The sequence below is a fragment of the Harmonia axyridis genome, chromosome 6 (genome assembly GCF_914767665.1).
Source record: "Harmonia axyridis chromosome 6, icHarAxyr1.1, whole genome shotgun sequence".
Lineage (NCBI taxonomy): Eukaryota > Metazoa > Arthropoda > Insecta > Coleoptera > Coccinellidae > Harmonia > Harmonia axyridis.
Window position 1 is genome coordinate 21,046,373 of NC_059506.1, and position 27,973 is coordinate 21,074,345.

At 33.7% G+C, this 27,973-nt stretch overlaps 2 protein-coding genes across 4 annotated transcripts in view; one reads left to right on the forward strand and one right to left on the reverse strand.

Moving 5' to 3' along the window:
- Positions 1-22,524, forward strand: part of LOC123682427 (serine/threonine-protein phosphatase 6 regulatory ankyrin repeat subunit C-like) — a 50,913-nt gene extending 28,389 nt beyond the window's left edge. The window contains exon 3 of one of the 3 annotated variants that reach the window (XM_045621032.1): positions 22,352-22,524. In XM_045621032.1, coding sequence (XP_045476988.1) covers positions 22,352-22,362 — 11 coding nt within the window. In that variant the 3' untranslated portion in view covers positions 22,363-22,524. Of the gene's footprint in view, positions 511-22,351 lie in introns of those variants that run through there. The other 2 variants (XM_045621030.1, XM_045621031.1) reach the window with 2 other exon arrangements.
- LOC123682428 (putative neuropeptide precursor protein) lies at positions 491-27,971 on the reverse strand. Its single transcript, XM_045621033.1, has 4 exons — positions 27,752-27,971; positions 14,783-14,872; positions 10,149-10,443; positions 491-1,093 (listed from the first exon to the last, which is right to left on the reverse strand). The coding sequence occupies exons 1-4, from the start codon at positions 27,954-27,956 to the stop codon at positions 691-693; spliced, it is 993 nt and encodes a 330-aa protein (XP_045476989.1). The 5' UTR covers positions 27,957-27,971; the 3' UTR covers positions 491-690.
- Positions 27,972-27,973: the final 2 nt, after the last annotated feature.

A 27,973-nucleotide genomic window follows, 5' to 3' on the forward strand; every position in this document is an offset into this window, starting at 1 on the left:
AGGCCGTACTTGATTGTACAACGAACGAAAAATTAGAAATGATAAAGATTTTAGTTGAATCTGGAGTGGACATTAATGTCTTAGAAAACTATTCTAATAGAAACTGCCTACATTTGAATGCTATCAACGGATTCTTACCCTTAGCAGAGTACTTAGTTAACCAGGGTGCAGATCTGGAACAACTGGACATCTCTGGAAGAACGCCATATGATGTTGCTGCCAAACACGAAAACGAGGAAGTGGCAGATTTTTTCCTGAAGGCTATGTGTTTGAGGCGCGTCTTTTTCAAGGAAAGATTGAAACACATATCAAGAAGTTTGAGGAGACTTACCATGTCAGCTATGTTTGTTAGTAGCATGGATCTTATGCGCAAAAAAAAGAGTTAGGTATTATTTTTGTAGGTGTTTTGTAGGTGTACTGTGACCCAAATCAAGTAAAATAAGTAGTGATGTTTATATGTTCTTATTTTCTTTGATGAGTAATAAAAAAGTTTTGAAGCATTTCAGATATATTCTGCTTCGATACAACACACAAAATATATGGTCCATTGAATACATCCATTCATACAAATATTATACTGACTGATCATCTTAACAACTAATAATTCCTCTTAGAATAAACAATTATCAGAAAATATACATCAATTATCTAATAACACAGATAGTATAGTTTTCACATTGAATAATAAGCTTATAGCACATATCTGTGGAATACTGGTACATTAGCCTCTCTCCTGTTATTCAACAGTTGGGAGAGGAAGTAGTAGTCATGCTTGGCGGGACCTGTAAGGTAACGTATTTCTCTGGTAGGGTCATTCTTCTTCTTTGCTACCATGAACCGTTTATTTTTGTTTTCGAGCCATTTTGATCTTTCGTAGTCCATTGGGGTACGGTCTAAAGAGTAGGATGGGCCGAGGTTTGATGTATTTGGGACAACAGGGCCGGGTCTTACTGGGACGTCTAACCAAACTGCATGGTCTTGGTCGAAATTTCCAATGTCCATTTCGGGTTTCTGACGTTCGCCCTCGTATAAATTGAGGAGTTCTAGTACTTCTTCAGGGGACAAATCGTCTGATGCTATGCTGTTTCCATAACTGAAATGAAATGATGAATGAAGGTAAGTTGATCAAATCTGGCTATGGTTGGAGCTATAGAGGAGTTAGTATCAATGAAGTTATGATTAAACCTTATAACCTTGAGATGAGGAGGTACGTAGATTTGGGTTTATGCAAATAAATAACATCTTCATTTAGAAAAAAATTAACCCATATGCCAGACAGCTGCATCCTTCCTCTTTTTACCTATGGCTTGAAAACCTTAGCAATAACCCAAAAAGCAGCAGAACAACTGAGAGTTGCACAAAGAGTCATGGAGAGAATAATGCCGGGAGCCACCTTGAGGGACAAAATACAAAATAGCCAGATACGTGATAGAATCAGGGTAACAGATGTTATTAAAAGAGTAGCAAGCCTAAAATGGCAATGGATCGGCCATGTGGCGAGACAGGAGCCGGACAGATGGATCCAGAAAGTGATACTATGGAGACCAAGAGGAACAACAAGAAGTGTGGGCCGACCTAAAAAGAGATGGATCGATGAAGTCAGAACAGTGGCAGGAGCACAGTGGATGAGATTGGCAACAGATCGTATAGCATGGAAAAAAGAGGCCTATATCCGACAATGGATGAACACGGGCTAAAGAAGAAGAAGAAGATGCCAGACATTAAGGGTGAAGTCAACTTACAATGATACAAAGATCTCCACAAGCAGTTTAGTAAGACGTATTTTCAATACTAGATGGCCGAGATTTGAATTATATGCGCACCCAGAGGAATCAGAGAGGACCCAGAATTCGAGAACCTTCCGAAAAGTGGTTTTCTTAGATAAAAGTAACTTTGTACACCGATAATTGAGGTTTTTCCCCAGTCTTGAAATTTGGTCTTTAGGATCTTACAAATGTAGTTTCTAGTTTTTAAAGGGTTTGTTAGTTGTTCTTTTGTTTTTTTTTTTTCAAAATAATCAAAGTTTTTTGTATTAAGTGATTTTCTTTGAGTTATAAAAAAACCATTCTTTCAGTTTAGATTTTTTTTTTTCGTGTAGGTAACATAGAGTTTGATTAGAAGAATGCAATTAAGCACTCAAAACAGCTAAACCTTCCATAATACAGGAGAAATTATAGCCTTGTTCATGTAACACTGATCACGAGATGACTCTACACAAATTTTAAAATTTATAAAAATTTGGAATCGACTGAAAGAAATTTTGTGTAAAATGAATACTTTAAACTTGATAATATCACATACTTGATTATAAAATCACATAGACGAAGATTGAAAGGGATTTATTGAACAAAGTTCAGAGACTCTTGCAAAAACATACTCCTCTACGGTATAAAGAAAGAGAACAGTTGTGAAAAAGAAGGAATTTCGACATTTTCTTCAAAAACAAATTCGAATAATCAACTTCCTGTACTTTCATTGATGTTTTCATCTCATAGAAATATGATTAGAATAAGAAATGGATTAATTCATAACATAGATTGTACTGAATGAAATCCACAGGGAATTAAAAAATAATTCATTTTGAGAGAATGATTGATAATAATAATATAATAATAATAATAATTTATTCACTGACTACATTACAACATATATACACAGTAAGAAATACAAAACATGAGTGGAGAACATAAATGCTCACATAATAATAAAATCATGTATTATAACAAATAAAGGAGTGAATAAAGTGTTAATCACAGAAGCTTTAGCTACGAAAGCTATTGCTTGTACGTGATATAATCAACCTAGATTTAACTATCCTTTATTGACAAGTGAACGAACAAACCCAAAATACACAACAAAACGAGAAATATTTCTGCTTCCTGTAGTTCCACCTAGAACAGCCTTTGGCTGATCAGAGCAATCAATCCTGATCTTCCGATAGATACTATCCATTTCCTTGACATCTTTCTGAACAAACTTAAACTGTTGAGTTTCTTTATGTACGAGGGTAGCTGATTGAAAACTTTCGGAGCAAGGTAGTTACAGCAGCGCTGTCCTATATTCTTTTCACAACGGGGTATGTTTAAGGAGCTTGATCTATTTCTGGTGTTATAACAGTGGTCAACTGGATCGGAAGTAATTTTCGACTTTTTCATATTTATTAGCATACTGAGACAGAAGAGTTGTCTTATATCAAGCATCCCGGACTCCCTGTACAAACTATCGTTGGAGAACATGAGTGGTTTACCGTAAATAATTCTAAGTATCCATCTTTGCATTACATTTAAGTTCTCCAAATGATTATCATTCACGCCGCCCCAACCAATAATTCCATACGACAATTGTGGCTGCACTAATGCAAAGTACAGCAATTTCAGGTGTTTCAAGTCGAGGTAGTCTTTTAAATATTTAATTTTATATAAAATGCCTCTTAGCTTGTTGACGATACTTTTGATATGCATGTCCCATTTAAGGTGTCTATCGATCGTTATACCCAAATATTTGATGGAGTCCGCTTCCGGGATATGTAAGTTCGGTGTGACCATCAGGGGTCCAATATGTGGTAATCCACTCGAGTACGATGCGAATGGTAAATATCTCGTTTTCTCCAAATTTATCGTCAATTTATTGTACCTGAACCACATATCCAGATTACTGAAGTCCTTCTCGGCCTCAGCTTTCAGGGTGTTCCAAGAATCTGACTCACAAAACAACGCCACGTCGTCTGCAAAACAGAGAACTCTGCCTCTTACTCTGACACTCAACAAACTGTTTATATACAGTGTGAATAAAAGGGGTCCAAGAACCGTGCCCTGAGGCACCCCGTAATTTACATACATTGCTTCACTTAACTCTCCATTTACACTTACTTTTTGTTCCCGATCCATCAAATAACTTCTCATCATGTTGTAAATTTTACCTCTGAAACCGTATTTTTCCAATTTATTGAGTAGTTTTTCATGGGAGACTGTATCAAAGGCCTTAGAGAGATCGATAAATATACATAAGGATTGTTTTTTCTTATCTAGTGAGTTGTAAATACAGGATGTCAGGTGTCTGATTGCATCTTCGGTTGATTTTTCCTCTACAAAGCCATATTGAAATTGTGAGATAATTTTATGTTTCGTGCAAAATTTTATAATCCTCTTTTTCAATATTTTTTCCATAACTTTTGCTATATTGCTGATCAACGATATTGGCCTGTAGTTCTTCATTTCCAATCTACTACCTTTTTTGAATAGAGGTTTTATAATACCTGTTTTTAAACTTTTCGGGAAATATCCTTCATCAAAGCAACAGTTTATCAGGTGAGTCAGAGGTGCCTTTATCTCGTCAGATATATTCCTTAGAGTTTCCGCTCTTATGCCATCATATCCCGGTGCTGTTCCCTGCCGCAGTTTCATAATCGTCTCGTGGACCTCCTCGATGTTCGTAGGGGTGAGAAACAAGGAGCTTCTTACTGTTTTTTCATGTTCTCTATAGTTTTCCGGAACACTTATTTTTCCTGCATACGTCTGACCTAAGTTAGAGTAGTATGCATTAAAACTGTCACAGATCCGTTTCCCAGACTCCACCATTGTTCCATCTGCCGATACAATCTTTTCAATCTTTGTCTCAGGCTTCGAACGATTGCATATGTTATTTACACTGTCCCAGAGTGCCTTGGACTGGTTAACATTGTCCTTTATTAGCTTTCGTGCATAATTCTTCTTCGCAACTTTGATTAACTTTGCCAACTTACCTTTATAAACGTGGTATTCTGTCTTCAGAAGTGAATTATTCGGATCCTTTTGTAAATTTTTATACAGGTGCTGTTTTCTATTTATCGATGTGAGGAGCGCGGAAGTAATCCACTTCTTTTTAATATTTTTTTGTTTTTTTAACCTTATATTTTTAGTTGTTTTTTCGATATATGCACTTATTCTGTCAACAAATTCATCAGCCATTTCATCTATATTATGGACAGAATAAAATTTTTCCCACCTCTCCTCTCTCAAGTTTGTCTTTAGTGCTGCGTAATCTATATATTTTTTATTTCTAGAATCGGAATTGGGCTGTCTCGTTGATGTTGCATCCAAGTCCACAGTTAATGCAATAGGATAGTGATCGGTAATAATATGTTGAAAGACGTACGATTGAATTGGAATAGAAACATTTTCTTTCACATAGAAATGATCTATGCAAGTTTTACTTTCTGGTCGAGTGTAGTCATTTATGTGCGATTCATATCCGTATGTGTTCAAGATATTCTTGTATTCCTCAGAAAAATCTGAATTCGACATAAGATCTATATTTATATCTCCTGTTATAACATGCATATCGCTCCTTTCAACCGTTTGAATATATTGCTGTAAATCAATGTTGAATTTTTTTGGACATGTACTTGGGGGTCTATAGACGGCTGTTAAAATAGCTTTCTTAGATCCAAACTGTGTTGAAACTTCCAGAATGTTTATATTTCCTAGTTTCTTTATTTCGTGTGAAAAACTGATTTCATTCCTAATATAAACCAACACTCCATCGTTCTTATTGAGTGAACCCTCATTGATGTAATATTAGAGCGATAAATTAGGCTTTTAATGGACAGATTGTTCTGAATCTACAGCAGGGGGTGTCCATTAAATAACACATTAGTGCGAAATGCTTCTCATGTTACATTTTAATTTGGATTTCAAGTAGTAAATGATTAATTGACAAACGGAAATAATGTCGAACTACGCGAAATTAAGAGTTTTGTATCAATAGTATGTGGAAGGGTATATTTGCCATATAATTAAAGAAAGATACACGCCTCAACATCGTTTAGAAAATGTTAAATTGTATCATCAAAATCATTACCAATTTGTGAATACTGATATAAATTTAAGAAGAATTCATAGACGACGATACTCAGTTGATTTACTTACTATTTGCCATATTGCAGACAAATTTGAATTGTATTTATCTTTGTTAAACAGAAATCACTTTCAAATGTGTCTAAAATATGACGAATACTGAGTGAATCAACTGAACAACGTCGTACCTATATGATTTTTTTTATTTTTTCTCAGTATTCGGGATTCACGGCTTGACTTGATATTCAAGCTACTTGACTTGGGCTTGACTTGAAATCAACTTGAGTTCAAGTCAAGTAATAGTTTTTCAATCAAATACTTGATAAATAAATACTTGACATGACATTGAACGACTACTACTTGACTTGAACTTGAGTTGATTTCAAGTCAAGTCCAAGTTAAGCAGTTTGAATATCAAGTCGAGTAGCTTGAATATCCAGTCAAGCAGTGGACCCCTACTCATATGCCCAAATCGGCACTGATTTCGATAAAACACTTTTTAAATGTTGTTGAAGCATGTGAATTTCCATGACTAAAGGGCATACTCTACTGAACACTAATGACATGAGAAATGTCCAAAAGTAAATAAAAAATAATAACTTTCTCAAAATGGAAATCCCTCTTTTTCGAATGTGATTCCTTTTAGAAGGTTTATCGTCGGCAAATTTCATCTTTGTGTATATGTCATTATCAATTAGGGTAGCTTAAATATTTGTTCCCTAATTTAAAATTACAAAAATTTTCGCATCCATACAAAAATGAGCATTGCTCAACGTTTGCGTTGAGCTATTCAGAAACCAGCCGCAAGGATCTTTCCAGAATAAAAATGACAAGAAATGGAACAAGAAATAACATCTTATAAAGTCACAGTATGGAATATTGACACTCCATCAATTTTTGAAAAGGATTCACCAATAACTGACGAAAAAACTTCGATTAATTCTTCAGCTTCTATTGTTCTATTTGATTAGGTATTCCATTATTTTTATTCAAATTATTATCAGTAATGAAACAAAGGATTGGCAATATTTCTCACAATGCGTTGTATAAAAGAAGTACTTCGTCGAAAAAAAAACCTAAATATTTCATTTGATTTTGATATTGACATGTCTTCGCATCTAGAGAGGAATGTTTTGATCCATATGTCGACGTTGTCCAATGTAATGTTCACTCCAAGCATTTTTCAATTAGTTTTCCGCTGCACTTCATTTTTGGCCACGTCTGGAGTGTTTCTGAATTGTCAATAACATATTTTATGCGACGCTGACAGTTCCATAGAATTTCCTATCCAGAAGAATCACTTTGAATCCTGAAATTTATTTCCATATTCATATACAGAGTAATAAGATTCAAAATCTGTCATGTCATAAGCTGAGTTCTCATCTTTTCTTTGGTCAGGTTAATGGGTCATAAACTGCGTTGAAAATAGCAAATATCATTTTACTGTTTATTATTTATCAAATATCTCAGAATATCTGAACTCATTCAACATAATTGGTAGTGGATCAAATGCACTGAATCAACTGATTTTAGTATCATACTTAATAGAAATAGCTTATATACTTTCGACAACAAGCTCTGAAAATAAATAGAAATAGTCATAGATCAAGTCTTCAACTAATTTCGAAGAAACATAACATATTTTATTTACGACTGTTTCATTTTGACGTTATTGTATCACTAAAATTGGTCCATTTGCGTTACCTAATGAACTTCTTCATACAGGGTGTTTCATTGGGAAACGGAAATACTTCACAGGTGCATAGGTGGCACCAAGGCGGTTCTGGAGATATCCCATTTATTGGGTCTTACTGTCTTTGTAGCCGAGATACAGGGTGTTTATGAATTTTTCCCGTTTCTATATATAGTATACAGCTATAAAAAGGAAAACCAATGTAAAAACGAATTACAAAGTAATGTTGAAATAATTATGGATTCAATATTTTTGATAATTCATTGTTAAAAGTCACTTCAAACCATTTTCAGGTATCCAAAATCTTAAAAACTTCACTTTTACGTTGAAAATTTGTGCAGTTAAACTGTCTGCGCGAAAATTTGAAGTACACGACTCAGTTTAGTTTTTGTGGTGTCTCCGAATATTAAAACAGATTTTCAAATTTTCGATGTACAGGTTTCGAGGATTCAAATGATTCATAATTTTCTGTTAACTCGGATCTGGATTTTCAAGACGGTTATTGCATGATACGTTTAGGCTCTCAAGTAGGAACATATTTTCCAAATATGAAGAAAATATACCGGGTGGTTCGTTTGATATGGCCTCAGAAAAAACAGGCAAAATTTATAAAACACCCTGTATCTCGGCTACTACGACAATAAGACCCAATAAATGGGGTATCTCCAGAACCGCCTTGGTGCCACCTATGCACCTGTGAAGTATTTCCGTTTCCCAATGAAACACCCTGTATAACAAAATTTCATTAGGTAACGCATTCTTTTGGAGAAGAATTCAGACACTAAAAGAAGAGGGAACACCTGGGTCTATCACCATAATCCTAAATCAAAACAAGAGTCTGAAGAGTGGTGTGAGCCTGGATCTTCGGCTCTAATACGAGTTCGTGTTCAGAAATCTGCCAAGGTGTTAGAATCAGTTTTTTGGGATGCGAAAAGAATTAGTACATATGTAGGCTTGGTTAATCGATCGTATAGAGGTATGATTCGATTACCTGGACTTTCGTCTTTTTCTGCGTGACTTTGTTGGATTTGTAATAATTAAACTCTTTTGAATTATTTACATCTATTTACAAGGCCACAATTATACAGTACAAACCCAGTATTGAGAGGATCCTAATAACGTCCTAATTACAAGTTTCTCACTACGGTACTGAATTTCGTCTTAAACTCTAGTTTTAATTACTCGAAACGTCTTCGATTATCACGTCTTGGTCGTACTTCAAGTTTTCGGTCGTCTCGTCTTTGATTTGTTCGCGACTCTTCTTAATCTAGTCCGCGAACCGTCTTTTCGTCTTACGTCTTAAGTTTCAACCGACAGAACTTACTCTAACTTCGACTTAGACCGAACTTTACTCGTCTTCGTCTTAACTTAAACTTTACCCGTCTTCGGCTTAATTTGAACTGACTCTTTGCCGATTGGAACTACCCTGTCTCGAATATCGACCTTCCTTCTTTCGGCTTGACCACACCCTTAGGGAAAGTACCATCCCCTAGTCCAATAAGAGCTTTGCCTTACCGTCCACAAAGATCTTCGCGGATTCCTGGAAATTGAATATTCTCGAAGGACTAGAACCTGATTCACAGATGTAACACATCTGGTATAACCGTCTTGTTCTAGAACTTTCCCAACCCCCCAGTAAATCCCTTCAAGATTTACAACTCCATGACATATCTTCGACACCTCGAAGAATAACACATCCTTCTTACATTATATGTACAATAACAATTCGTTCCCTGTAAATTCATTGAAACTGTCATGCCCTCGACACTCGAAGAAACTAATAGGTCTCCAAGCATCCGGTTGACCATCTCAATTATTTACAGGGAACAATAACTGGATCCTACACATATACCTGAAGTAACTGGTCTGTGATGGGAACCAGCGACTCAACCAGGTTACGACTATAGTAATGTATGGATAATCCGAAAAGGAAGTTGGTAGGACCCGTTCGGTTTATCAAATCATTCGGATTATAGGAATCATATTGAATGATATCTATAATCCGAACATCGTTCGGATTATAGAATAATTTCTAGAGCGTGCGAACTCATTTTCATAAAAAATGTTCTACTTTATATAAAAATATGTATTTCTGCCCATCAAAGACATGAATTGAATGATATAATCGATATAATCTGCCTCGAATATCGACCTCCCTCCTCTCGGCTTTACCACACCCTTAGGGAAAGTACCATCCCCTAGTCCAATGGGAGCTTTGCCGTACCGCCCACAAAGATCTTCGCGGATTCCTGGAAATCGAATATTCTCGAAGGACTCGAACCCTCCAGTAAATCTCTTCAAGATTTACAACTCCATGACATATATTTGACACCTCGAAGAATAACACGTCCTTTTTACATTCGTACAATAACAATTCGTTCCCTGTAAATTCATTGAAACTGTCATGCCCTCGACAAATCAAAGAAACTAATAGGTCTCCAAGCATCCGGTTGACCATCTCAATTATTTACAGGGAACAATAACTGAATCCTACATACATATTATTTTACCAATTGCGCCGTTCGGATTATAAGGTACTTCGGATTATCCGAGGTTCGGATTATCTAGACATTACTATAGTATAAAATTTTCACCAAAGCGAAGAGTTCAATCAGACTTACCCATTTAGCCTGGAACTACGTTTCTTCCTTTTCTTCTTGTCGTTATCCAAATTTCCATAGAATTCAGATTTCAACACAGCATTCTCAATCGCCTCGTCGAACTTTTCCCTATTTCCGCCATATTGAAATCCTTTGTCATAATCGTCCACGCTCTTAGCAGATTGCGAGGATTCGTCGTTATAGGACGTTGATTGAAAATCGTTATCGACGTCCTGATAAATGCCCTGTTGGCTCTGAACCCAATCAGTGTCGCTGGAAGATTCATCTTCGGGCACCTCGTTTTTCATCTCAGTACCTGTAAAACAGCATATCAATCATTCTGCTATGGGTATGGAAAAGAATTTTAACAAGCTATTATTGATTACTTGTGTTGTTGAATAGACATCAATTTTTCTGTTTTTCCATGGAATCCAACATATTAAAATTTTTCGAATTGAAAATTTGAAAGTTGAAAAAGATTTCAACCTCTATATTGAAACTTTGTTAACTAACTAAATCAACTGTTGCTACAATGAAACAGATAAAGTAGGGGAACGAAAGCTTTTGCGAATGTTCGAAGGATATCTATTCCTTTACTTTTTTTACTAAATCAGACAAAAATAACTCCACTTACTACATGACAAAAACTAATATATATCTAATAATAATAATTGTCTTTATTCTAACATTAATAAACTGTCACGTGAAAATCAGAGGTATAACAAAAAAAAATCATTGGTAAAACTGTCCTAAAATCAGTTAGAAATAGCGTATACTGCGAATTTGCGATTTCAATTACCATTGAAATCCTAATTGTTTCCTCAAAATTAAAATGTTTTTATCGATAACAGAATATTTGTGAATTATTATTTGTAATTGGAAAAATGTGGAAGTGAATTGTTCACTCATACCTATGTATACTATCAATTCTCTGACCTGAAATGAACACACCAACATTATTTTATTATTTTAACCCACCTTCACTATTGAAAATTTTGATGAATTATTTGATTGGAGTAAGAATAGAAAGATTGACCGACAGTACAATATTATTATCATTTTATGAATTAAATTTGCGAATGCAAATGATTTTATCTAAGGTGAAAGAAATACAGAAATACTTCTTATGTTATATACTTTATATACCTATACTATACTTTCCGTTTTATGATTATTCAAATATATAATATAAAATTCCTTTTACACAAAAAGTTAGGTAAAAAGCTGCCGGTTCCAAATTACTCTAAATGGCTATGGTCCTAATAGCTATGCACTCGAACCCATAGACATAGAATACGGACAAGGATAGAATAATTGATGGGAAAACATTGTTTTCCTACAACTGCTATGAAAAGTAAAGTATTCTTCATAGCTTACTCAATTTCAATACTATGTATTGCTCATACGGCACTTTGCCCACACCTTGCTTGGTAGACCAATGAAATTGGGCTTTTGAGTCGTTTCTATGGAAACGCAATAAATTAGCACATACTGTCAACGAAGGCTATTTTGATTTGAATCAATTCCATTATTCGAACTACTGAAATTTGTGTAGTTGTAGGAGAAGTATAGTGTGCAACATGTGGGGAATAGTATATTGTGCAACAAGTGGTAAAAGTCCAACATTTCTCGCGAGTGTGGAAGTTTGTGGCACTCGCTCTTCAGGCTCGTGCCTCAAATCTTGGTAGACCAATGAAATTGGGCTTTTGAGTTGTTTCTATGGAAACGAAATAAATTAGCACATACTGTCAACGAAGGCCTCTTTGATTTGAATCAAGTCCATTACTTGAATTATTGAATTTTGTGCAGTTGTTGGAACAAGTGGGGAAAGTCCAACTTTTCTCGTGAGTGTGGAAGTTTGTGGCATGAGCCTGAAAGGCGAGTGCCGCAAACACACGAGCGAGAAAAGGACTTTTCCTTTTCCTTACTTTTCCTACAACTGCATAAAATTCAATAATTCAAGTAATGGACTTGATTCAAATCAAAATGACCTTCGTCGACAGTATATGTGCTAATTTATTGCGTTTCCATAGAAACGACTCAAAAGACCAATTTCATTGGTCTACCAAGCGAGGTGTGGGCAAAGTGCCGTGAGAAATAATATTTCCCACAATATGAGCAATACATAGTTTTGAAATTGAGTAAGCTATGAAGAATACGCTACTTTTCATAGCAGTTGTAGGAAAAGTCCTCTTCTCGCTCGTGTGTTTGCGGCTCGGTTTGCGGCACTCGCCTTTCAGGCTTGTGCCACAAACTTCCACACTCGCGAGAAAAGTTGGACTTCCCCACTTGTTGCACAATATGTGTTTTCTTGTAGAGATTACAGATTCTTTAGCGATTTACCAAGTGATTGTTGCAATTATCCTGCTTATTTTGGTAATAATAAACAATTTTAAATTTACCTGCTTCGTGTGCACCTTTTAATTGTGTTGTTAGATCCCAAAAAGGGTGGGACGTGAAATTTCATAGATAAGAAAACAATAGTGATGTATCGTTTATTTCATTGAATATTTTCACAGGTTTCCGAGAAATTAAATAAAATGGATGATGGCAATATGGAGCAAAGACAAAAAACCTTCTGCCACAGCCGTTATATGTAGTGATCACTTCAAAACAGAGAACTATTATGTCAATCCCTATGAAACCAAAGTTTTGAAGGAAGGAGCCATACAATTTTGATATTGGAACAGCAAATTCCTACTCTTTATACTCGTAGATTCGTTCGAAGTCAGGAATTTTTGTCCATATTATTCGAGTTTCGAGGCAAATGAGCTCTGATTTGAATCTCTTCGTCAGATGTTTATCGTAATTTTTCATATTGATATTCATAATATGTTTTTTTTCCATATGTACTTTATGTTTCATGATAAAAAGTAATATTATAAAAGTAATATAATAAAACCTTGTATAAAATTCGCATTCTTTTTTACACCGCCAGAGTAAAGGAAGATGTAGGTATACTTTTGGAACGTGAGGCTGAAATGTTCTCCTTTAATAGGAAATATATAGCGCTTTCATCCCCAATAACACTTAATATCTTTTCAGTCTATTTCTCAAAAAAAAATTTATTTAGGTATCACAAATTTTGAATTCCTAACAGTTCAGTTATACTTGTAGCTACATTATATCGAATATAAATTCAATTATCTAAAATATTATTCATGTACTGAGTTTTTTGAGAAATCTGGAATCGATAATGAAAAATATTTCCTTTCAGATAGGCCTCAACGATATTCGCCTTTTTGAAAGTAATTTTAGATATAATGAAAATTTGTACAGTTCTTATGAATGATTCATTCAGCATTGAAAAATTAAAAACTCGTTATTCCCGTAGCCAATTCGTATGTTTTGCCAAGAATTATTCCACTCTTCACAACACCTCTCTTTCCCTTTGATAGTCCGCAAAGCGTTGCGATCAGAAGCCACGTGAGGGCCAGTCAATATTATTGAGTATACGTTTTTTTGCTCGATCCAAACCAACGTCCTTATTTTCTTGAAAAATCAAAAATTGGATTCAACATTTGCTCTGTTTTTTTGCAATTAAAGCTATTATTAGTCAATCCATCTATATTCCACTAAGATAATAATAATAATATAATGTTTATTTACTAAAAACATAAAAAAATTACAGAGGTATTTATTTCACGAAATATTTACCTGTGCGTAATTATAAATAAAAAGTGGTTCTAAAATATTTGAAGAACTATACATTATTTATAATATTTAAATTATTAGTGAATTCTTCCCATTCAGACCATATTGTTTCACGTTCTAGTACAAGGCACTTCCGGGTAAAAGTCCAATCGGGTGGGTTTCTAAGATCCATTCTAGGGTGAACATAATTTCGGGGGTGAAGGTCCAATCGGTAGGTAGGTGTCCATATTCGGGTTCATGAAATGTCTCTAAATTGTAAGTATTAATTTAATTTTTTTTTTATTTATTTTTTAATCTTCCTGGTTGATTATTCTGCTTATACAATCTCTTCCTTTTTCTATCAACCATTGTTTAGCCTTTCTTCAGTAATATATATAATTTTTTATTTTTTTCAGATTTTCAGGAATTTTTTGATATATCCTTGGGGCTAGGTGAAAACAGGATCTTTGTCCTATCCTTTTTTCTGCTCTTGGTGTTTGGTAGCTATATTCTTTTTTTCTTGTAGAATACAAATGCTCTGTTTTATTCAATCTGATATTTCCTTTAAAGATGTTCAAGAGTATTTGGAGTGCATATGTCTGTCTAATATCGGGAATCCCTGCTAATTGGAATAATTGATCACTTGGGAATTTCAGGTTTTTTCCATAAATTATCTTCAATATCCATTTCTGTATAGTATTCAGATGTTTCAAGTGTGTGTCATAGACTCCTCCCCACCCTATAATTCCGTAGTTGATCTGGGATTGTATTAATGCATTGAATAACATCATTAGATGTTTAGTGTCATTCAAATATTTTTTTATAAGTCTGAACTTATATAGAAGTCCGCTAAGTTTTCTTACCGTATTCATTATGAGTTTATAGATACCTTCCCTAATTAGGATAAATCCTTCAATAAAAAAACCTTTTGTTTTGAGAGATACAAAACGAAAAGCTTACACTCAAAGCATCGAACCAATTCTTATCCAATTAGGCTACAATTTCGAAGGAGAAATTCTTACCTCTCTTGATCGCAGTAGGGTCTCCATAGTAATGGTTACCGATCTTCATGCTCTCTTCGGGACCTTCAGCTATCATCGAGACTCTTTTCACTGAAACAAAAGTAAATTGAGTCACTTCAACGGCACATTCAGACTAATTAGATCAGGATACGATTTGTGCCAGGAAAACAATAGCAGCAGGCTGCTTCCAGATCGCGTCCTGGCACTTTTATTCTATTAGGGGAGTACACGAGCTGTGTTCGAGGAATAAGAGCTTTGTGATTTGAACAATTCTGGGATAGAGTTTGTTAATGGTTCGATTATTATTATTGTAGTCAAGGTAAAGGGTGTTTTTTTTAGAGCTATAGAAATTTAAATTGCAATGAAACAATGATGGATTATTCGATTGACATGAATTTTATTTATCCGTAAGATAATCTTGTGGTATTACATTTTAAATATAATTTCTGGCATATGACCGCCACGGCTGGCTCGGATGTAGTCCAATCTGGACGTTCAATTTTCGATTACTTTTTCCAACATTTGTGGCCGTATATCGGCAATAACACGGCGAATGTTGTCTTTCAAATAGTCAAGGGTTTGTGGCTTATCCGCATAGACCATGACTTTACATAGCCCCACAGAAAGTAGTCTAGCGGTGTTAAATCACAAGATCTTGGAGGCCAATTCACAGGTCCAAAACGTGAAATTAGGCGGTCACCAAACGTGTCTTTCAATAAATCGATTGTGGCACGAGCTGTGTGACATGTTGCGTCGTCTTGTTGGAACCACAGCTCCTGGATACATGGTTGTTCAATTCAGGAATGAAAAAGTTAGTAATCATGGCTCTATACCGATCACCATTGACTGTAACGTTTTGGCCATCATCATTTTTGAAGAAGTACGGACCAATGATTCCACCAGCCCATAAAGCGCACCAAACAGTCAGTTTTTCTGGATGTAACGGTGTTTCGACATGCACTATTTGCAAGCGTTGTTCAGGCGTGAGTCTATTCATGATGAATTGCCAAACCAAACTGAGGACAAATCACTTGACAGCTGTTAAATCGGTCTCCATCTTGAACAATTATGCCAACTTAAAGTTATATACCTCGAAAAAAAAAAACCGTTAGATACAAAACTATTACATTCAATAGTCTGAAATAATAAAAATGATGCTTGAGTTGACTAAGTTGACTTCAAAACATTTTAACGATCTCTGGTCGAATGGGATGAAAGACTACATCTATTTTTCATATATATATATATTTTTTATTCAAGTCACCAATCATATTCGAACGCTAGATCCAATAAACAAGACGTCATTTCTACAAAAGCAAATACCTAAGGAGGAATAATTTTTTAACTTCATTCATATGAGGTAGATAATAAAAATTTTTCAATGGAAATTGAAAAAGAAAGAAGGGAATTCTCATGTCAAACTGATCCGAGTGATTTGGATGATTATATCTTTTCATTTGATAGTAATTTCATTGGTCATGGTATAGAGGGAATTTGAGATGTGACAACTAAGGCAACTCAGTGCTGTAGGATAAATAAATAATATGTAAAATCAGTGCGATATTTGAAGTTATCTGGAGAGACATATTATTACACAATTAAGGCTTGGAAAAGATATTTCCAATTGCAATATTTGAACTTTCTTGTCACACAATGTGTAAAGCATATTTCTAAAATAAATCATGTTAAGCTTTGACAGTAACTTCTTGAAAATTTTTCATGAAATGTCACACTAAGGGCCAGTTGCACCATTTGCCTAAACATTGATTAAAAATTTAAACGTTGATTACTATATGATTTCTTAAGAGAAATCAGAAATTAATCAACGTTTAAATTTTAATCAATGTTTAGGCAAATGGTTCAAATGGCCCTGATAGTTTTGAATGTCTTATTAGCATATGAGAAAACTATTTTCATCAATAATAGTTTTACCTGAAATGAAAAATAATTACGAAAATAATTCATATAATTTAATAGAAACATAGTAATAAAAATGAAAATTTATTTGTCTTCCCATAATTTCATTGGCAAGCGATGGGTCTGACTGACAACTGGGTGCAACAAGGAAATATATGCAATATGTTCTTTTGAGATAAAGCAATACAAAAATTATCAATTTCAAACAATAAAGCATGAGTGGATAAGGGAGATGAAAATACTCAACGGTTTCCGAAAGATATATTGAAAAATCTTTCAGGAATAAAGTGGACATAGTAGATGACATACTTGGTGGGATAAATGTTAAAGAGAAATCTGTTAGTTTTTTATCACCAATGAAGAAAACAGCAAGGAGACAATTCATTATTATGTAATCCCGTATCCTTTGATTCGCAAAGGGAGTAAGTTTGAAAATATACCAGAGAATTTCACAACCAGGATGCAAACATTCGTCTTTCAGTATTGGGATATCCAGTAGATGGGAATTCTTCAATTTGGTTGATTCAATGATACCTAATTTCATGAAACTGATCGTGAACAACATTTCAACAAGATAACATGGAACTATGAAATTTCTATTTGGTATTAAATTGAGGATAATGTTGATAGACCAAATACGCAATACGGTTGCATTGCAAGGTGGTTCAAAACTCAGAAACCAGGAAAAAGACGACCAGTTGGTAGGCTTCCTAAAGGTTTGTATGACAGCTGGACATCAACGTAGCAAAACTAGTTGCAACATATCGAGAAAACCCCCCAGAGAAATTCAATCTTGAAATCTGAAAATTCGAATTCTGTTTAGTAAAGAGGTATGCCATATTTATACTCTCTGTATATAATGTTTCTGATTGATTTGAATCGCTTCATTCTGACATGTCGAAATATTGGTCATTTCATACTTGCATGTTTGGTTAGATAACCTTTTTTGCACACAGCTTTCTAATGTACAAATATTCGTGAATGATATGAAGTACCAGTTCAGATGATATCTTCATAATGTCTGCTATCTCGATCAACTTCACTTTACGGTAATTCAACATTATTTTGTGAACTTTTTTGATTTTCCGTCGGTGACAGCCAATATGGCATACACACGTGGATACAACATTATTGCACAACTCCCAATATTGTACAATATTATTGTGCGTCTACAGGCCGCTCAAAACTAATATGCATTTCTAACACAATTAGTCTTGAAAACAGCAACATATTTGTTGCAGATTCGATGTTAGAACAAATATTCAATCAACGGGTGATTGACGTTCTTATTAATTTCTCGAGCGTTGTTTCCACAGGAAATCTGAATTCAATCAGAACGTGTCGATTTGCTTTTAATTAAAACACAACTCGGAAACTTCGGATAAAGCCTGCCAAACTTAAAAGTTGCCTTTGAAGATCTCATTAATAAGTTAATTGGTTTTCTTTTGTTTTCACCCTAATTATCGTAGTGTATTCGGAATCTGAATATTGTTTTTAATTATGAGTTGACAACAAGAAGAGCACAAATTTTACATGAATTCCCTGAATTTGAGTATAGGAAATAAAAGTAAAGAAAATTAAGAATGATTCTTTAGTATTTCTTCAGTAAAAAGTGAATCGTTTTTAATTTTCTCCAGTTTTATTTCCTATACGAAAATTATGGAAATTTATGTAGAATTTTGTGCTTATTTTGTTGCCAACTTATGATTCAAAATTATATTAGGGATTCCGAAAATACTACGACAGTTGGAATAAAAACAAAAAAAAATCAATCAACTTATGAATTATATTTTCAAAGGCAACTTTTAAGTTTCGCAATCTAGTAAAAAATATCACCTGAATTTTTATTATAAATAAATCAGAAATTTTCGAATATTCATTTGATTCCTGTGAAAGCTTGATGATTTCAAATATTCCAAATTTTGAGGAATATGCAATTAGTTTTATGGACTTTCTAGTTAGAACCAGTGTGCTATACATATTTGTGAGTGATATTAGTGTAACGTATTCAAAACTTGAAATTGATTTAAGAGAATTACATTTTTTCTCTTATCGATTCAAAGGCTATCATAATGAAGTGAAAGCAATACTGTAAATTTCTCTTGCTTATATAACGGTTATCTAAAAAATAAAAAAGAACGACCATTTGTTTCCCGAAAAGTAAACTTTTTTCTGCAATCTGTTGTCAAATTTCGTTGGTCACGTTAACTTAAAATTGTTGACACGTTAACTTAAAATTAGATACTTGAAATTTTCAGAAGGGATTAGATCACGAATGAAGGTGTAGAGTTTGTTGATGGACAAAGGATTCCATGAATATGACAATTTTCTTAAAATTCGATCGAATGAAACAAAAAAAAAACAGCTCCATGGATTAAATTGAAATTCTCTGTGATTTTTGTGGTGATATTGAACTGTAAAACGCAACTCAACATTGATGGTTTTTTTCGATATTTTCAATACAGCGATTGATTATTTATCCAAAAATCCTACAAAAGCCCTTTTTTATCAACTTTTCAAATTAATGTAGAAAACGAAAAGAAATTTTTTCCGAAAATCCAATAGCGACTACTTGTAGAGAATTTATTCAAGATTTCAAAACATCCCTTAAATTTTCTGTGCAATCATTGATTGGTGAGATATTGATGGTTAAAAACAAAAAGGTCCTTTTCAATTCAAAGTTCGATATTTCAGCGAGAAGTGCTCGCATCGAAATTTTGAAAGAAGGATATTGAAGCTGAATGAACAAGTTATCTCATCCATATAGTGGTTATGTTGGAAAAAAAATGTCCAAGTCTGTATACCAAAACTGAACAAATTACGCAGAAATTTTATATACTGTATTCATTAGGATTGAGCTATAAATTTCAAGTCCAAAAAGTTTTTTTTTCAAATTGAGATAAGACTATTGTTATCGAAAATACAGCCATTTGAAAAACCGCTTATAATTTCGAATTTTTTTTTAATCCTTTAATTCATTCCTCTAGTGTATTAATTCAGTTGCGACAACGCAAAAATATAGTGGAATATTTTCAGATTTCAAGGAAATCTAATAAAGAGCTATTCATTTCTATGAGAGTTACAATGGAAATATGGAAGGCCCCATTGAAAATTATTAAAATATGTATGTTCTTTCTCACTGGAGAATTTTCAAAAATTGTTGTATTCTTGACGGACACTGTGTACCTCTTTGCAAAATTCTAATCATATAACTCTACATGCAATTTACTGAAGACTGAAGAAATACCCCACTTTACTAATCCATGTGTGTTCAAAATTGATACAAGTATATTCTCAATTTCTTGAAACAAAACCAATACGAACAAATTAGAATTGAATTCAAAATACGTATCTTCTGTCAATGACATTACCTATAACAACTTGAGTTCTGCAATAAATATTGTTACGTTTTTCAGTTAATTAAATCGGTACTTTTTATTGACACTAATTTATTTCCGATACACAACTATAAACAACTATTTACAGATGATTTATTTCAACTATTACGTTAATTTAGTTCCACTACAACATTAATTTATTTCTACAACTTATATCTAATTGAGTGTACGGCACTGACAGCCGTTTACGTAGCACTGCTCTGCTCTGCGGCTTCGATTGGTTATATACCGCTGGCATTTCTCTCTAGAAGGATCATGAGCTTTCTATCGAGCTCTCGGTGCCTCCGGTACCTTCTAGAAAGAGGTAGTGGTGTAGGGCTTGTGAATTCGTTACAATATCATCGAATCAAAATATTCCTGAATAAGCAATTGCCAACATAAATCCGATTTTCCACAGCCATCCGGGATGTCGATAAATCCAGAATGAAACTATGGGATGAAATTAAGTAAAAATATGGAAAAAAATCACGTGAATGTTCTTATCATCCTATATAAAGTCTTCAAAGGCACAATAGATGCAGGAATAAACAACTCTCAAAAGCTCTTGACGTAAAGTCAGTTCTTTTCTTGAATTTTCATCATTCAGAAGCAAACTGGCGTAAAGTAATGAACTTTCGAATTAAATTTGCACCATTTTCCCCTTCGATTCAAATTCATATCCCATCAAGAAAATCAGGTTTCAGCGCAAAATGACCGTCAGAGGTAAAAGCTTTAGTGTTTCGCGACGATGAAAAAAAAATTAATGCTAACGGTCTCGATTCTCGTAAAACTCGTCCTCGAAAAGAGAACAGTGTACGAAATTATCATCTGTACGAGTATCATCAACCTTTATTGGTGACGGCCCCCGGGAATGGGAGAAGCTACACCATTAGCAACACATTGTTTTGGAGGGGTGAACTCCTTGCGCAACAGGTCCTATCGATTTTTGTACGATGCACGTTTTGAACTTTTTACGATGAGCTTCGAGTCTTCTCTCACTAGAGAGTGGGCGTTAAATAAGTAGGTTTGAACATTTTTCTATTTTCGTAACGATTCACCCATTTACGTAAAATATACGAACGGGATTGAAAAAACGAAGAAAGAACCTCGGAAAGAACTGACGTGACGTTGAGAGCGTTTCAGCGTTCATCTAGGTATATTCTATTTGACCTTTTATTTATATTTTTATATTTGTTTATCTACTCCTATTGAATAATATATTCATTATTCAACTGCTTTTGAGCAATTAATAGTATCTATTAACAAACAGCGTGGGTTACAATAACTCACCATTATAACTCACTCTAGTAAATCGGAAAACATGGATCTGTGCTTCTATACTTCTCTGCTTCTATTCGATAAGCCGAAAGGGGACATTCCATTATTGTCATTGAGGGGAGGAATGACTGAGGGAATGTCACTTTAATAATTTTGACGTTTTCAAATTAAGTTGATATCTAATTATTGTGAATGTTTTGCTGAAAACGATTAATTCAGATAGTGAAGATGAAATATTATATAGGTATACATTTCCAAAAGACAAACACCTAATGTTACCATACGGAATTACTTGCCCGAAAAAAATATAAAGGAGTTTGTAGCAGTAAGGTCATTAAGTCGTCATTTACAGGGAATGTTTTTTGGTATATTTTGATGCATATATGCATGCAACTATTAAGGTTTTTCAGTAAAGTTCTATGTCTGTACTCTGTACTGGATTCGAGCTAGCGAAGCTAGTTCGATTGTGATTGGTGACACTAAGTTTCCATCTCTCTTATACTCGGGATCGAGCACATATGTTTATTTTCCGTTCCTTCTGTCTATATTTTAAGTCTGTATTTTTTGTTAGTATTTATTGATATAGTCGTAGTTGAAATATAGTATTCAACTTGCGGTAATGGTCATAACTAACTTGATGAATTATAGCACTCATGCTGCAGACTTCATCTGCGTGAGTTATGACCTACATTACCGCTAGTTGGATAATATACTATTATAATGGTTTCTTAGCTTTGTATTTTGAAATTAAGTGAATAATAGTATATTATTCAACGAACGGTAATGTAGGTCATAACTCACGCAGATGAAGTTGTAATTCATCAAGTGAGTTATGACCATCTCCGCAAGTTGAATACTACACTTCATCTACAATTATAACAATAGATACCTACTAAGATACAAGAGAAAGAACTTCATCGACAAACCTTCATATTCACCTATAATAATGCTATATAAATTTTAATTGTAATTACTCATTTTGTTTTGTATTTTTCAGCTACATTCTAGATGTTTCTTTGATTGACTATGCTTTGAACAGTGTCTCATTCAAAAGTGTCCTCCCTCGATAACTCAACAACGAATCAGAATTCGTGAAAACACTCAGACAGGTCGATTTTTGATGACAGGGGGACATAATCTGGGCTACAAAGCTTGTTTCTAATCTCAATTTCCTGGAAGATGTTGCAACCCCATCAGGAATTTGAACAAGGAAAGTGGGTAATTTTGTAGCACAAATGTATTCATGGATTTAAATTTGTATAAACCTGTAGTTTGTGTTCTATAAAGTGAATATTCACAAAGGTACAGGGTGTTTTTTATGGAATTATGGTACCGATTAAACTGAATGAAACAGAAATGTTCTAATCGATCGTATAATTTTTATTAATATTTTTAACAAACAGTATTACTACAATTTTACCGCAAATGCTCAAAGTGCTCGCCATTAGATTGCATGCAGCGATAAAACCGTGATTATCTTTTGTTCGAAGACGAAGCAAAAACAAGCAATAAGGTGATTAAAAAGTGTTAAATGCTTTTTTTCTCTTCATGCTTATCATAATCTGCATTGGTAGGTGTAGGCAATACGCAAAGAGATTATTGCTTTCAGACAATTTCGTTTCAGTATTCTGTATTGCAGAACCATTAGAGGTGCGTTTTATCAATTCTTAATTAAAATTACAAAATGGTTAACACGTTGGAGGGGAGAAAGGAGATGTTGAAAATTTATTTCTAAAACAATGACTGTGCTAGGGGTACTGCGAGGATTTTTAATGAACGACATCTTGATAAAAATGTCCATCATTCATTTATCATTCAGTTGGTACATAAATGTTTCTTTTTATTATTTCTAAAAACTAAAAGATTTGATCGATGCAATGTTTTATAATGTAAGTATGCACAATATGACTATCATTGAACTCTCCATCGCCATTACAAATTTTTTGCAGTTCACAGAGGACTTAGTATTCTACTAAAGTTGAGATACCTAGACTCTAATCCACGTACTGTTTACATAGGCTCAACAACGTCAGTCTTAAGAAATAAAAACTTGGTGGTGAAAGTACTTATATCTGAGAATGATAATGAACACAAAAAGTTTCCTCCTATTTATGTTGACTAGAAAGGCAAAAAGCAATATTGAAAACAATATCTATTTGAGATTCGATTTAGGTACATACTAAACGGTCTTTTTGGGGGGAGATTGGGTAAAAGCTTTGGACGCTTGGATCTTGTGAAAGATTCGTCAAGGGGTTCTATGACTAATTTGAGGAGCTGAAATAGATCAAAATTGTCGTTGTGTGTTGTAAGAGAGTTCAGGATAGGAATTTTTGGTTTTGTGAAAGAATCTATATTCATCGGAATCATCGAAAAATTCAGCTATGTACCATTTGCATGGAAGAAATTAATGAAGTTTTTCTAATCTGAACGATGAAATGTCTTTAGAAGATCGAACTATATTCTTTCGAATTTTTTAGGTTATTTTTTTCAATGAGGGTAAAAAAACGCTAACAGACCACAATATTGGTATGGTGTCAAGCTGTGGCAAAAACAAACTGCAGTTATTTTACAGATATTGTGAATTCCTATAAAAAAAATCGATCTCATTTTAAATGGACAATTTATTATTTTAATACAGTTTTTCGTTTCCTCGAGGAAATTGTTCTATTGTTTACTCATACTCATGCAGAACTATGAATTTTAGCTAATTTCAATTTAATACTAAACGTTGAAAGACTCACTTATTTTCCACTTTTCAATTATTAGTATTAGCTAAAATATAACATAAACATCACTATTATTTTTGTGCAAATAAAGAAATAATAAAAAAATTTCAACCCAATTCTATTTGAGCGAGTGTTCTCAATCGAAAATCATTTACTCCATTATTGGCTATCACTATACGCATTCTAATTATGCAGTATTGACTTTTTCTAGATCAACAGATCATATCTTTGTGGGTTGTGTTAATCCAATTTTCGGTTGGAGGTAATCAATTATTGTGTCAACATCGGAGTCGAATTGATTATACTTGGTGGAAATAATATATGGTTCCAAACAGATAACGACCTAATTTCGATTGAAACACCCCATATATATGTCTTTGTTATCTCATGAGGATTATATATTCGTAATATATCAGAAGGAATAAACTATTATTTCAGGAAATTGCGTTTGGTAGAGGGGTTGTTTCATTTTATAGTTCGACGAAGAAGGAATTTTCATATCATTATATTTTATAAGGATCCTTTCAGAAAGATTGGGTAGAATTTTGTAACTCATAAATCCAGTTGAATAGTTCTTTAACAACTTTGAGTTAACGCAGGATGTTCTCATGAAACTTTGAGGGTAACATTAATTTTAATTTCTAATTAGATAGGAGCAAACAATTCAAAATATGTTTTGAAGAGATCGAAAATTATTTTTGCTAGCTCCTAGCAGGTATATCAATATCATATTACTACAGGGTGAGTCTTTGACTTGTATATACATATATTTCAACCGAAAGTCCTGAAGTCAAAGGAAACACTTTTCTCACTTTCCGATTCGGTTCGTTTGAAAAGATACAGGCTGTTGAAAATCCATAAAATATGTAATTTTTAGTTATTTCTCGCAAATGAAATGGAATCGAAAGAAATGATTTTCGGATATTAGTTCCATTAATTCCATCAAATTCCAGTCAACTCCAAAATGTCCGCTATACTGAGTGAGAAAAAATCGAATCGAAAAAAATAGTAAAAGAAAAATGTGTTTCTTTTGATCTCAATAATCTTCGGTTAAAAAATATGTAAAAGTCAAAGACTCACCCTGTATATGATGCTATATGCTTATGTAATCCTAATTGATAAGAATAAGTCCAACTCAACTATTCATTAACCTATCAATCCGTCAAAATATCAGAATTTTTCGAATTTGGGCTGTGTGGTCTTAAACGATGAGGTTCGGCACGTTGATGATGAATCCATTCTCAAATTCGATTCTGTCCGTTCGGCCCGTCTTATGTAGGTATACATTCGAACGAAAATACGTAGAAACAGATATATTCTCAGTTCTTGTAATACTTTCATTTCCTTTGAAATCAAACCATTCAAAGACGGAAAAGTGATTACGACATTGATATTTTCCGTGAATGTTATGTGTTTGCACTTAAGATTCAAAAACAAGTAGTGCAGGGTACTAAATTGAATTTTTCAAAGCAAAAAACATGTAGAGAAAATTTCGTTTTCATTTGTATGCTTTTCTTCAGTTTTCACATTCAAGTTACCTGGAATTTCAGAATGATTGAATTTTTGGGAAATTCAAAATAAATTAAGTGTTATTCGAGAATTGGGAAGGGGAGAATCAAATGAGAGGCTTTTAACGTTTCTCTCTTATTTTGCAGGTTTGTCATTGACATTATTGTCTATTTTTGCACAGAAACGCAATTAAGTCTTTGATTCAATTCGAATGAAACTTTTTATATCATCAGCGTAATTATTTAGGTTTACAAAAGAATAAAAAAAATTGCTGAAATCGATGCCACCTCATTGGAGGAACAGAAAACAACCAAAAAAAATTTCAACAAAACAATCGTACATCAGAGAAATCTCAACATGAAGTATCTTTTGAAATGAAAATTACACAATATAAAGACTAGAAAAACTCACTAAGCCAGATGAAAGCTGCCTAAGAAGTCAAAATAATAAAAATGTAAAGTATAAAAATTTTAATATGAGTCAATAATCTATTCTTATTATTCATTTAGTAATTTTTATAAACAACTGGCATTCTTTTCTTTCTTTCTTTTCCTTCGATTTGAATGTATTATCTATAAAATCTAATAAAGAGGTGAGCCTTACATTTGAATCAATGGGGAAGAATGAATGAAAATGATGCCGGTTTTATATAAGAATTAATAAAAAAAATAAATAAATATTAAGAATAGATTATTGACTTTTATTAAAATTTGTATACTTTACATTTTTATTATTTTGACTTCTTAGGCAGCTTTCATATGCCTTAGATAGTTTTTCTAGTCTTTATATTGTGTAATTTTCATTTCAGAGATATTTTATGTTGAGATTTTTTTATGTACGATTGTTCTGTTGGTTATGTACATATTCGGATTTAGAATCGATTGAGCATTCAGAAAATTATGAAAAAATATTATGAAATATATTTAGCGAGAAAAAATTCCCGTTTTCTTGAAAATCAGAAGTTCAAATGAAGAAACAGTTAATGAGAAATTGTCTATTGACCTTTTTATTTTGAAAATCAGTCAAATTTGCAAAAAAAAATTTTGGAAAAATTGTATTTCCTCAATAACATTCCATGCCTTGGTTCGATAGTTTTTCCAATAACATATTTGGATAGCCTGTTAAATAAGCGATCATATTGATGGGTCATTTTTCAACTTTGCTCGAAGGATAAGCCAAAAAATCCAGTGACCCGATTACGTGAAACACCCTGTACAGGGTGGACAAATTTCGTGTTTCAGCACTACAACTTTTAAACCAGAGGAGATAGACAAAATCTGATACCCCATTCTCGGTCTCTTTTTCCGAGAAACTAACAAGGGTAGTATTCATTTCTGACCAACTTCTTTTGTTTTCGAGTTATAAGCGAAAATTGGAAAAATGACGATATCGAAAAACATTTATATTTCCACTATAACTGATGATAGAGCTCTGAAATTAAAACATTATACAGGTACTTTTTTACGTAGAATCCAGTGGCGTGCTCGTGATTTCAAAAGGGTTTTCAATTACGAAGCTATGACTCTAAGTTATGTTTTTTCAAATGGGAACACTAGATTTCTGTGCCATATTTCGAAAGCTTAATTTTTCCTGATTTCAAAAATATATAACATCATATGATTCGTATCAATATAAATAATAGAAAATGGTCAAAAACCTTTCTTCACCTAAGAGTCTCAATATTTCTATGGTTTCAACTATTGTTGAGCACAGAAAAATTGAGCTTTCTATAACAAGAGCAGTGTCCTTCCGCCAATCTGATTATTCCTATGCTTTTTACTAATTTCTACAAAATTCGAATCTAGATTTATTTTATAAATAGTTTCGAAAATATGAATGAACTCAAAAAAACATTCCTAGGTTGGGAAGGACACTGCTCTTGTTATAGAAAGCTCAATTTTTCTGTGCTCTTCAACAGTTGAAATCGTAGAAATATTGAGGCTCTTAGGTGAAAAAAGGTTTTTGACCATTTTCTATTATTTATATTCATGCAAACCATACGATGTCATATATTTTTGAAATTTTTCTATGTAGATAACAAGCATATGGTTATTGGAATTATAAGGTTTCCCCATACAGCAACTCTCTTCACATCAAAAAATATACGTAGACATCCACAAAATCTTAATTTATACCTAGACAACCGATTGAAAAATGATTACCTTTAGTCGGTCGCAGCTCCCTCGCCTTGATCTCCTCAATCATCGACGAGGGTATCGCCGAGGCGTCATACAAACAGAAGATCAGGATGAGCAGTCTTGATTGAAGCCCCATCGTCGTTGCAGCCCCAACTAGAACTGCGGACAGGCTGACTGAGGTGCAGGATGCCCCCGGCCGCGGCCTTCGTGGAACGTGCGAATGACGCATTGACGCAGACTCCCTCC

Coding starts and splice junctions, on each gene's coding strand:
- LOC123682428 (XM_045621033.1), bottom strand. CDS start 27,956: ATGCGTCATTCGCACGTTCCACGAAGGCCGCGGCCGGGGGCATCCTGC. Junction 14,873..27,751: donor GGAGCTGCGACCGACTAAAG/GTAATCATTTTT, acceptor CTTTTGTTTCAG/TGAAAAGAGTCTCGATGATA. Junction 1,094..10,148: donor CGTAGTTCCAGGCTAAATGG/GTAAGTCTGATT, acceptor ATTTCATTTCAG/TTATGGAAACAGCATAGCAT.